Source organism: Peromyscus californicus, unplaced genomic scaffold (assembly GCF_007827085.1).
Source record: "Peromyscus californicus insignis strain IS unplaced genomic scaffold, ASM782708v3 Scaffold_6__1_contigs__length_162567912, whole genome shotgun sequence".
Lineage (NCBI taxonomy): Eukaryota > Metazoa > Chordata > Mammalia > Rodentia > Cricetidae > Peromyscus > Peromyscus californicus.
Window position 1 is genome coordinate 128309118 of NW_026294584.1, and position 12722 is coordinate 128321839.

Here is a 12722-nt window from a genome sequence, read left to right on the forward strand (position 1 = left end):
AGTTCCCTCTAGCCCCAGAAGTACCACCTATCCCTCCTGCCTACCTATTGACCATTCAGCTCTTTATCACACCAATCACATCAATACATCTTCACATAGCGTACAAATATCCCACAACAGTCAATATGTCTTGAAGAGATGTAAGCTGTAGAGTTGAAATGTGCTCAGCATTTAGATTTAGACAGCATTAATGTGAAAACTTAAACCCTCTGGTTATGGATAGAACAGTTTTAGAATGACTTCTAGTCTCTGGTTATTAGTTCTTTTGGTGTTTGGGGTAAGCAGTGTGCCACTGAGCTAAATGTCCAACCCCTGGATCTTTTTTTTTCCTTAAGGAAGTAATATAAGTATTGAAGACATTGGTCAATATGGTTTCCAAAAGAAGACGGTTAGACTCTGAGGATCAAGAAACCGTGACAGAAGATGACCCCAGTAAGTATCTAATCTTTCAGTGTTACATGTGTATCACAGATGTGTGAGACAGGAAAAGATGCAGAATTCTTACTTTTCGGAGTGCTGATGTCTGTCAAGGATTATTGGAGAGAACACAGAGATTCTCGGAGATTAAGGATTGAGTTTCTACCTCAATTCTTACTTTTCAGAGTGCTGATGTCTGTCAAGGATTATTGGAGAGAACACAGAGATTCTAGGAGATTAAGGATTGAGTTTCTACCTCAATTGCCACTTAAGTTTTGGATAACTGAGCCTCACTCTCTACCTTCATAAAAAGAATTATTATGTATAAGCTGGGTAGGTGACTCAGTGGTTAAGAGCACGTGCTGCTCTTGCAGGGGACTCAGGTTTGATTCCCAGCACCCACATGGCACCCCACAACCATTCAATGCCCTCTTCTGGCCTCAGAGGACACCATACATTCATGTGGTACATTTAGGTTCAGGCAGACATACAGTCATACACATAAAGTAAAAATAAATCTTTATAAGAATTGTTACAGAAACATTATCTAGATCCTAGTACACAAAGATAAGAAATCTTCACCCTTTAGAAAAGTAGCTGGTCCGGGCATGGTGAGACATGCCTTTAATCCCAGCACTTGGGAGGCAGAAGCAGGAGGATTGCTGTGAGACTGAAGCCAGCCTGGTCTATATATTGAGCTCCAAAACTTGTCTCTTTTTAACCCTAAAAATGTTGTGCTTATTGGTGATATATAAAGAAAAGTCATAGCCAAGCAGTGGTGGCGCACACCTTTAATCCAAGAACTTGGGAGGCAGAGGCAGATGGATCTCTGTGAAGTTTGAGGCCAGCCTGGTCTACAGAGTGAGTTCCAGGACAGCCAGAACTGTTACACAGAGAAATCCTGTCTCAAAAAAACTAAAAAAAGAAAAGTCATATCAAAGCAAAGCAAGCCACCAGCCAAGAAACAGTGCATCATTTGACCAAGTGACAGTTGAGTTGACAAAGATCCTAAGAGTTCTGAAAGGGAGGCTGTAGGATGGTTCGGTTAGTGAAGAGCTGGGCAAGCCCGAGGACTTGGGTGTGACCCCCAGAATCCCTGTAAAAATGCTGCGTGTGATGGTTGCATGTGTAATCCTAGTGCTGAGGTGGTGGAGTCAGGAGGCTTCCTATGGTTTGCTGGCCGGGCAGCTTCGTGTACTCAGCTAGCCCCAGTGAAAGACTATTCAGAAATCCAGGTGAGGTAAAGGCACTTGTTGTGCAGGCCTGGCAACCTGAGTTCAGGCAGGAAAGAACTTACTCCAAAGTTGTCCTCTGAGCTCACTCTCATGCCATAGCAAGTGTCTGCACATGTTTTAGAAAAATATATCTAAATGAATACGAATTTTTAGAAGTCAAATTGGAGGGCTGGAGAGATGGCTCAGAGGTTAAGAGCACTGACTGCTCTTCCAGAGGTCCTGAGTTCAATTCCCAGCACCCACATGGTGGCTCACAACCACCTATAATGAGATCTGTTGGCATCTTCTGGCCTGCAGGGACACATGCAAGCAGGATACTGTATGCATAATAAATAAATAAATCTTTAAAAAAAAAAGTCAAATTGGATACCTCCTGAGGAACACTTGATGTTGATCTCTGGTCTAGACACACACACACACACACACACACACACACACACACACACACACACACACAATGTACATGCAAAAATAGTTCTAACTTGCATTTTGCATTTGTTTGGAGGCCTTCTAGGTTGGTTTTGTTTTTCAGGTAGGGTCTCATACAGCCTATGCGGGCCTTCAACTCACTTCCTGAGTGCTGGGATTACAGGCATGCACCACTACACTTGACCACACCTGACCTATACTGTCCTGTCTGCTAGCTTCCCACTCAATATTCTGTGAAGCAATATTCCGAATTATTCAAACTCAAGGTTGAAACCCCTTTTTCTTCTTCAGCACTAGGGATTGAACTTAGGACCTCAAACATGCTAGGTAAGTGCTTTACCACTGAGCTACTATCCTAGCCTTCTTTTTGTTTTGTATTTTTGCCACTAAGTTTCTTACTCTGACCTTGAACTCAATTTTGTAGCCCAAACATACCTTGAACTTTCTATCCTTTTGTCTTGGCCTCCTGAGTAGCTGGGATTATAGACCTACACCAAGTAGGAAAAGCTTGATTTAGAAAAAGAAATTTTAAGTTTCTAGAAATCTCTTAGTAAAGGGATTGAAGAATATGAAAAATTGGTAGAAAATTTGAGACTGAAAAAAAAAAGTAATTTAGAAAATGGGTAAACAAGCCAGGCATGGTGGCATGTGCTTTTAATCCCAGCACACAGGAAGCAGAGGCAGGCCTATCTCTGTGAGTTCCAGGCCAGTTTGGTCTGTGTAGTGGGTTTCAGGTTAGCCAGGGCTGCATAGTGAAACCTTGTCTCAAAACAAAAGCAGAAGCCCCAGAAAATGGGTGACTATATAGAAATGCCAGTTTCCAAAGAGAAACCGCTTCTGATGTATGATGAGGGGCTGGAGGTTCGGCTCAGTTGGCAGAGTGCGTGCCTGGTATATCTGGTTCAATCCATGGTACTAGGAAAAGGAGAGAAAAGTTGATGCGGAGGGCCTTGGGTTTTGTGCTCTCAGTAAGTAATGGTCAAACTGAGTTTCTCCTTCTGGTTTTCACTACGTAGAAAGAGTCAGAATCACATCATAGGGGGCATAAGTAGATTTATTTTTTGGATTCAAGTCCCTGTCTTGTTGTTTATTATGTGTTGAAAGCCTTGAGATGAAACGAACCTGAGCTGTGTACTGCAAGATGTGGTTCAGAGGAGCCTGTCCTAGTCTGTCTGCTTTTGTGAACAGATCATCAGTGCTCAAATTTGGCACGAATAAAGACTGTTAGCAGAAGAGTTTGTCAAAGCGTCAGACTCCAGGGACCATTCTCAGAATTGTGGCTGTAGCTCTGGAGTGCAGTCCTACATTATAGGATTGTGCATTAGAATAAAGCTATTCAGTGACTGCAGTGGACACGTGAGAGGCAATCACTACTTTAGATTTTAGGTGGAAAATGTTTCCATGGTTATTTTTGTTACAAGTGACACATTTTGTTTTCTTTATTGACAACTCATTTGATGAATGTTATTTTATTTGGTGGTTGCTTTGTTTGTGGGGAAGCCACTGTTGCTGCCCACCATCGGAGATGGTTTATGTTCCTGTAGAATCAGTGTGATTCTTCAGGAACATAACAGAATTTCCTCTCAGAACGTTTAGTCCTCGGTTCGCGTTTTTTTTTTTTTTTTTTTTTTTTTTTTTGGTTTTTCGAGACAGGGTTTCTCTGTGTAGCTTTGCGCCTTTCCTGGATCTCACTCTGTAGACCAGGCTGACCTCGAACTCACAGTGATCCGCCTGCCTCTGCCTCCCCAGTGCTGGGATTAAAGGCGTGCGCCACCACCGCCCGGCTCGGTTCGCGTTTTAATCTTTGCATTCTTCTTATTCTTGTGGTCCTATTCTTGAAGATTTTATGTTTGTTTTCCCAGAAATCATGAAACAACCCTTTTCCAAACTGACAAAGAAATCTCATGATCCTTGTGAAGTTGAAGAAAATGGCAGTGTCTTTGTAAGGCTTCTTAAAACATCAGGACTCACTCTTAAAACTGGAGAAAATCAAAATCAACTAGGTAATATTCAAAATAGACTTTTGAATTCAGTGAAAGTACTCAGGACTAGATCATGGATTTCCAGAATAGAGAGGCTGATGGAGGATGGGAAGGTCTTCTCTCTTGAGAGAAGAAGGAGATGATTGCTTTTAGAGAATGTATGTATGATCTTTTTGTTTGTTTGTTTTTGTTTTTTTGGGGGGGATTTTTTTTGGTGTGGGTTTTTCTTTTTTTTTTTTTTTGAGACAGGGTTTCCTCTGTGTAGCCCTGATCATCCTGGGACCCAGGCTCAAACTCAGAGATTTACCTGCCTCTGTCTCCCAAGTGCTGGGCTTAAAGGTAGGTGCCACCATCATTTAGCTATGTTTAGTCTTTTTTTTTTTTTTTTTTTCTGTGCTTATGATCTTAATCTTCATGTTTTAAGGCCTGATAAATAACTGTTAGATAATTGATCCTCTTTTTTTTTTTTTAGAAAAATCATTTGTATATTACTAGTAGTCCTTTGGGCTACACACACATTTGTGTGTGTTTGTGTGTGTGTGTGTGTGTGTGTGTGTGTGTGTATGTACACACCCAGGAAGCAAGTAGATTTGTGTCAGAAGAAAATATGTTGAGCCACATAAGGCTGGAAACATGATTCTAGGGCACAGATATGCTGTCCTACGCAGTGTGTGACAGGTTATTTGTAGAACACTTGCTGTCTAACACCTACCAGGTTAAGTCTTTTACTCTAGATCTACAAGTTTGGCCGAAAGTATTCTTTGTAGAACTGGAGAGATAGCTAAGTCGTTCAGAGTATATACTGTTCTTCCAGAGGACCAGAGTGAGATTCCCAGCAACCACATCAGGTATCTGGAACTCTAGCTCGAGGCCAGAGCCTCTGAGTATTTCACATAAAAATAGTCTAAAAGAGAAAAAAAAGAAAGCGTTCTTGGTGCATCCTCAGCTGTGAAGCTGTCTTTAAGGAAGGAGGCTGTGGTAGACGGTACACGTCATGTTGAACACTTGTCCTTCCCTCCTCCCAGGTGTGGATCAGATAATCTTCCAGAGGAAGCTCTTTCAGGCCTTGAGGAAACATCCTTCTTACCCCAAAGTATGTATCCTCTCTGTGGTACTTTGCGTTTGCCGGAAGTACTGTGGAGTTAGGCTGTAAAGACTTGCCTGGCACACAGTGGGGTGGCTGGTAACAGTCAACCGCAGAGCTCACCTTCTCTCGTCTTAGTTGTCCCATCTCGTTTAGGTACTAGAAGAATTTGTTCACGGCCTGGAGTCCTACACTGAAGACTGTGAAAGTCTCAGGAACTGCCTGTTGTCTTGTGAGCGTCTGCAGGATGAGGAAGCAAGGTGTGGAGAAGAGGCTGTCTTCCAGAAGTTCAGTCTGGCAGTAACTGGACTGGGCATGGGAAATGCAATTTTCTTTGTTTTATAATTTTTTCTTTTTATTTATTTATTTATTTATTTATTTATTTATTATGTATACAGAACAGGGCGCCAGATCTCATTACAGATGGTTGTGAGCCACCATGTGGGTGCTGGGAATTGAACTCAGGACCTCTGGAAGAGCAGTCGGTGCTCCTAACCTCTAAGCCATCTCTCCAGCCCTGTTTTATAATTTTATTTTTGGTTTGTAACTCTTTTTTACTCAGAGTTCACATGTAACCTTAAGATTATTTAATTTGAGGCTAGAGGGCAAAGAACTAGAATGCTTATTTTGAAGCAGGGTCTCACTGTGCAGCCCCGTCTGTACTAGAACTCCCTATGCAGACCAGGCTAGCTCACAGAGGCTAACTTACAGTGGGATGCCTCCTCTGAATGCAGGGCCTAAGGCCACTGCTTTCAGTTCAAGCCTGACTTTGAGCCTGATCTTGACGGGCTGTGTATTTAACCAGTTTTATAGAAAAGGTAGTAAAACATTAAAACAAAGTAAACAAAATAGGAGCCAAATACCTCTCTATTTTACAGCACAGGCGCATTTTACTCCAAGAGTCTCATCAAACTGCTTCTGGGGATTGACATTTTGCAGGTGAGACTGCACCACCTTTCCTGAGAACGGGATGGATGTGATTGGGTAACTAGTAGAGTAGGGTTAGTGGTGTTTGCAGCAGCTGGTCTATCTGTAAGTCATGTCTGTGTCATGGATTGTTATCAGGCTGACTGATCTCGCAGCCATATTCATTTCCTCGGCATATGATTCTTGTTTATTTAAAAAATATTTTAAATGATGTGTATGAGTGTGCCAGTGCCAGCACACACTCCTAACAGTTGAGCCACCTTGCCAGCCCTGGTTCCCTTTTCTTATAGCTGTGTGCTCTGAGAATTGTGTGATTATTGCTGTATTTTCTCATCTGCACCATCACTTATATAACTCGACTTTGCCCTTTATTTACTCTTTTTCTATCTCACATTTTAAAAAACTGGTGTATGTCTGGCAGGAGTGAGTAGGGGTATGTGCTTGTGAGTGCAGGTGGTGAAGGTGCCTGTAGAGACCAGAGGTGTTGGAGCCCCTGGAACTGAAGTTACAGGCAGTTGTGAACTGCAGGACATGGGTTCTGGGAATCAAACTTGGGTCCTCTGGAAGAGCAGTAAGCACTCTTTTTTATTTTATTTTATGTGCATTGGAGTTTTGACTGCATGTATGTCTGTGTAAGGGTATTTATTGGATCCTCTGGAACTGGAGTTACAGACAGTTGTGAGCTGCCATGTGGGTGCTGGGAATTGAACCTGGGTCCTCTGGGTTAAGAGCAGTCAGTGCTCTTAACCACTGAGCCATCTTTCCAGCCCCCTCCTCTTTTTAATCTATTGAGTAGCCATTACCTTGACATGTTTTAATGTTTCAAATTGAAGAAAGCTGTATAATGAAACATCTTTTCCCACCTGTCCTCCCTTTTCCCCTTCCTTAGTTTCTTCTTAATATACTTTTCAATCTCTTATTTTTTCTTGGAAATTTTGAATATAATTTAGTTAGCTCATATCAAAGAGCTCCATTTTTATCTGAAGAGAAGACCTTCTTTGAAAACATCTTTTCAAGTCTGCATTTCATGGACTAACAGTATATTTAATAATGTCTGATTATTCTAATTTTCCTTAACAGTCATTCTTTAATATTTTAGAATGCAAATTACTGATGGCTTTGTTTGTATTCCAGCATTTTATATTAAAAATACAGACAGTATCTGTGTGAACATTCTTAGAAGAGGGTTCCAGTCATATCATGATGGTTCCTCAAGAGTGCTGGTGGCAGAGACTTCTGACTTATTATATATCTCCCTCAATTGATTATTATTATAGATAATAAAGTAAGCCATCTACTGATGAAATAATTCTTGGGTTTAACTAGTTCCATAAAAATGCGTTGAGAACAGGTATGTCCACAAATCTCAACTACATGATTACCTCTTTGCTAACTTTGCTCTTTTTCTCAGAGGATTCAAGGTAGAATTTGTCCTTTGTGTTTTGTCCAGTCCTCTCAGGCAAAATCTGATGCTTCGTGGTTAGGGGTAGTGCTGTCTTAATTAGAAGTAGCTATTGTTATAAACCTCTCAAGAAGCCTTCTGACTTCCTTTACATTGCCTCTGTATGATATCTTCTCCGTTAAACCCAGCTTACTGAATTCCTCAGCATTGTAGTAGCATTTTAGCGTCATCCAGCCACTGGCCTGAAGCTGCACCAGCAGGCCTGCTTGCCATTTTGACCTAATAACTAATGTAGTTCTGTTGAATATTTTGAGACCATCTCCTGACTATGCATGTCCTCTCTTTTAGCCTGCCGTTATCAAAATGTTATTTGAAAAAGTGCCACAGTTTCTTTTTGAAAAGTAAGTGGAATTATTCTGAAACATTAAGTGTACACTGATGCTTTTAGGAATCTCTGGAAAGTTTCATCTGAAATGTCCTATGGTCATGTTTAACATGCCAGGTTCCTGAGTGAGTGCTAATATTTCATCTATTCATAAATGCTAAGTTTATTGTTAAAATAAATATCACACATGCTGGTATGTATGATTTTTCTTCCTAGAAGGGTACATAGTAATCTGGTAGTAGTGGCCATTTCCTCGGAGGGAGCCAGTTGACAGAGTTTTTGCCATTTATTTATTTAGGATTTCTTTTATTTATTATGTACACAGGCCAGTTGATAAAGTCTTTGCATTTATTTATTTAGTTATTTAGGATTTATTTTATTTATTATGTACACAGCCCAGAAGAGGGTGCCAGATCTCATTACAGATGTTGTGAGCCACCATGTGGTTGCTGGGAATTGAACTCAGAACATCTGGAAGAACAGCCAGTGCTCTTAACTGCTGAGCCATCTCTCCAGCCCTTTGCCTTTTATTTTTAAAATATATGTACTGCTTATATTTTAAAATTACTGTAGTGGGGCTGGAGAGATGGCTTAGTGGTTAAGAGTACTGGCTGCTCTTGTAGAATACTGGAGTTGGATTTCCAGCACAATATAGGGCAGCTTACCATTTCTGACTCCTGCTCTAGGGGATCTGCTGCCCTCTTCTGGCCTCCGAGGGCACTGCATACACATGGTGCTCAGACACCCATGCAGGTAAAATACCCATATACATAAAATAATGAGTAAATATTTTTTTTTTTAAGAAAGTGTCAGGAGGGAAAATGACCAGCTTAATTAAAAAGGACATAAACATAAAATCTCAAGTATAGGAACATCAAAGATGTAAATGTTCAATTTCATTAGCAAAGTCAGAAATTTAAAATAAAAAATGGGGCTGGGTGTGGTTGCACCACCTTTAATCCCAGCACTAGGGAAGCAGAGGCAGGTGGATCTGTGATTTCAAGACCACAATGGTCTACAGAACAAGTTCCAGGATAGTCAAGGCTACACAGAGAAACCCTGTCTTGAAAAAACAAATAAATAAATTTAATTCACTTTAAAAAAGAATGCCATGCAAACTGGGTGTGTAGTTCAGTTGGTAGAATCCTTGCCTAGCCTGGAGACCTGAGTTTGATTCCCATGACCACAGGAATCTCAGCACTCCTTAAATGAAGGCAGGAGAATCAGAAACTCAAAGTCATCCTGTTACATAGTAAGTTTGAGTCTAGCCCAAGACACATAAGACCCTGTCTCCAAAAGGAAAGAAAGATAAAAGGATAAAATATCAAGTGCATTTCCCCTACACCCAAAGAGTCTTTGTTAAGTATAATGAACATTTACTGGCATATGTTGTAAATGAGCATAAATCAATCATTGCGAAAAGCAAGTAAGTTGTATGTCTCAAAACCTTAGATTTATGTCTGGTGGCTAGACATGGTGGCCCATGCTTAAAATCCCAGCACTTAGGAAGAGGAGGCAGGAAGATGAAGGATTCAAGGTCATCCTTAGATACATAGTTCCAGGCTAGTCTGGCCTATGCAGTGAGATCCTGTCTCACAGTAACAAAAAACAATCAGTCTTTAACTCCAGCACTTGGGAGGCAGAGGCAGAGGCAGGTGGATCTCTGAGTGCTCAAAGCTGGCCAGATCTACAAAATGAATTCACGTCTCAAAAACAACAAAAGAGCCGGGCGGTGGTGGCGCACGCCTTTAATCCCAGCACTCGGGAGGCAGAGCCAGGCGGATCTCTGTGAGTTCGAGGCCAGCCTGGGCTACCAAGTGAGTTCCAGGAAAAGGCGCAAAGCTACACAGAGAAACCCTGTCTCGAAAAAAAAAAAAAAAAAACAACAAAAGAACCGCTCTTTTCTCTCTCTCTCTCTCTCTCTCTCTCTCTCTCTCTCTCTCTCTCTCTTTTTCTCAAGACAGGGTTTCTCTGTGTAGTTTTGGAGCCTGTCCTGGATCTTGCTCTGTAGACTAGGCTGGCCTTGAACTCACAGAGATCCACCTCGCTCTGCCTCCCGAGTGCTGGGATTAAAGGCGTGTGTCCCCACTGCCCGGCTGCTCTTTTCTTATTAAAAGTTTACAAACTCAATTTATTTTGCTTTTTTGTTTGTTTGAGACAGCTGTTATGTAGTCCACACTGGCCTACGACCTGCTATCTGTTCCAGATTGACCTTGCACTCATGATCCGCTTCTGTCTCCCCAGTGTCGAGACGGCAGGGTTTGCCATTTTGTCTGAGAAATTTGTTAACTTTTTTTTCCTCAAAAATGGTTTCTCTGTGTAGCTCTTACTGTCCTGGAACTCATTCTGTAGACCAGGCTGGCCTCGAACTCAGAGATCTGTCTGCCTCTGCCTCCCGAGTGCTGGATTAAAGGGCATATGCTACCACTGCCTGGTAATTTATTATCTTTTTAAAAAGTCACTTTTACTTAGCATGATGGCATATGGCTGTAATTCCAGTGCTCAGGAGAGAGAGAGGGACAGATCTCTTGAGTTCAAGGCCAGCCTGGTCTACAGCAAGTTCTACGTTAGCCAGGGCTCTATAATGACACCCTAATCTCAAACAAACAGAAGTCACTAGTGTAGCTGGGTAAGTAACCTTGCTGTGCAAACCTGAGGACCTGAATTTGACCCCTAAAATGCATGTTAAGAAACTGGACATGACAGTGTGATCCTCTAATCCCAGCACTGGCAAGGCAGAGTAGTCTAGCTGAATTGGCGAGCTCCAGGTTCCAGGAGAGACTCTTGCTCCAAAATATGATGGAGTGATGTAAGAAGATACCTGGTGTTGACCTCCGGCTGCCATGTGTACATGTGTTCACGCATTTGTGTTTACATGTGTACACACACACACACTAAAAGTCACATTATTTTTAAGAGATAAATATTATCCCTTCTCACTAGCTTTAGCCACTATTTTAATCACTTTTTTTTTTTTTTTTTTTTTTTTTCTCGAGACAGGGTTTCTCTGTGTAGCTTTGCGCCTTTCCTGGAACTCACTTGGTAGTCCAGGCTGGCCTCGAACTCACAGAGATCCACCTGGCTCTGCCTCCCGAGTGCTGGGATTAAAGGTGTGCGCCACCACCGCCCGGCTCAATCACTTTTTTACAAAGCACTATGACCAAGGCAACTTAGAGAAGAGTTTATTTGTGCCTTACAGTTTAATGAGTTCATAACCATCATGGTGGGGAGCATGACAGCTGGTAGGCAGGCCAGGCGTTGGAGCGGGTAGCAGAGAGCTTACATCCTTATCTGAAGGTTGGAGACAGAGGAGAGCTAACTGGGAATGGCATGGACTTTTGAAATCTCAGAGCCCACTCTCAATGACAACTACTCCAACAAGGACAAACCTGATCCTTCCCAGACTGTTCCACCAACTGGGAACCAAGCATTCAAGTGTGTGAGCCCGTTAGGACCTTTGTCATTCAGACCACCACAGCCACTGTTACCAGTGTCGTCTTCTAGTCGTCTTGTTCATCAAACAGAAGCATGTCTGGGTTATTTATTCACTCATTTTATGTGTTTGGTTATTTTGCCCACATGTATGTCTGTGCACCACAGCATGCCTGGCACCTGTGGAGGCCAGAAGAGGGTGCCACATTCCCTGGGACTGGAGTTACAGATGGTTGTGAGCCACCATGTGGATTGCTGGGAATTGAACCTGGGTCATTTGGAAGAGCAGCCAGTGCTCTTAACTGCCAAGCTGTCTTTCTAGTCCCTCTTTTGTTTTGAACAATCATTTGTGTCTAGCACTGTGCCCCTTAACTAGTAACTGCGTGGTGGTGTTCAGTGACTGGCTGACGTATTTTGTACAGTAAAACAGTTTTCTGTTGCATCATTAGGAGTTGGGAATGCAGCTCAGTAGGAGAGTACCTGGTCAGCATTTGTGAGTCCCTAGAACCAAACAAAGAAGAAAAATGGGCACGGGGAGAGGGACAGAGGGAGGGGGAGAAACAAACAACTAAATCCCTTTTCGTTCTGACATTTCAGCGAGAGCAGTGATGGGATCAACATGTGCCGACTCATTATCAATCAGCTAAAGTGGCTGGATAGAATCGTGGATAGCAAGGTAGGTTTGGGCTTTATCGATTGTTGAAATACTTTTTTTTTTTTTTTGGTTTTTCGAGACAGGGTTTCTCTGTAGTTTTGCGCCTTTCCTGGAACTCACTTCGTAGACCAGGCTGGCCTCGAACTCACAGAGATCCGCCTGGCTCTGCCTCCCGAGTGCTGGGATTAAAGGCGTGCGCCACCACCGCCCGGCCTTGTTGAAATACTTTTACAGTTGGGCACAGTAGCGCATGCCTATAATGCCAGTACTCAGGAGACAGAGGCAGGCTGATATCTGTGAGTTCTAGACCACCCTGGTCTGTATAGTGAGTGCCGGGACAGCCTGAACTACATATTGAGACCCTGTCTCGACAACAAGCAAAAATTTTAGTTAGGGATGGTGGTACATGCCAGTAATCTGAGCATTTAGAGAACAGAGCTAGGAAGATGGAAGTGAACTTGAGCCAGCCTGGGCTATATAGTGATACCCAAAGAGTAAAACAAGTTTTTGTATGATTGACCAAATGTTTTTGATTTTTAGGATTTTTGTCCTTTGTAAAAATTTCATTTTCTTATCAATACATTATCTTTATTCAGCCCTCCTAATTTGAGAATCTTGAGTATTTGACTCTTTAAAGAATTTATTTCAGGGCTGGAGAGATGGCTCAAAGGTTAAGAGCACCGACTGCTCTTCCAGATGTCCTGAGTTCAATTCTCAGTACCCACATGGTGGCTCACAACCATCTGTAATGAGATCTGGCGCCCTCTTCTGTGT

At 42.2% G+C, this 12722-nt stretch overlaps 1 protein-coding gene across 1 annotated transcript in view; it reads left to right on the forward strand.

Moving 5' to 3' along the window:
• The first annotated feature begins 333 nt into the window (after positions 1–333).
• Positions 334–12722, forward strand: part of Fancd2 (FA complementation group D2) — a 70146-nt gene continuing 57757 nt past the window's right edge. Inside the window, exons 1-7 of the mRNA XM_052721240.1 lie at positions 334–432; positions 3944–4084; positions 5089–5156; positions 5304–5407; positions 6026–6086; positions 7825–7877; positions 11891–11969. Coding sequence (XP_052577200.1) covers positions 369–432; positions 3944–4084; positions 5089–5156; positions 5304–5407; positions 6026–6086; positions 7825–7877; positions 11891–11969 — 570 coding nt within the window. The 5' untranslated portion in view covers positions 334–368. The remainder of the gene's footprint in view (positions 433–3943; positions 4085–5088; positions 5157–5303; positions 5408–6025; positions 6087–7824; positions 7878–11890; positions 11970–12722) is intronic.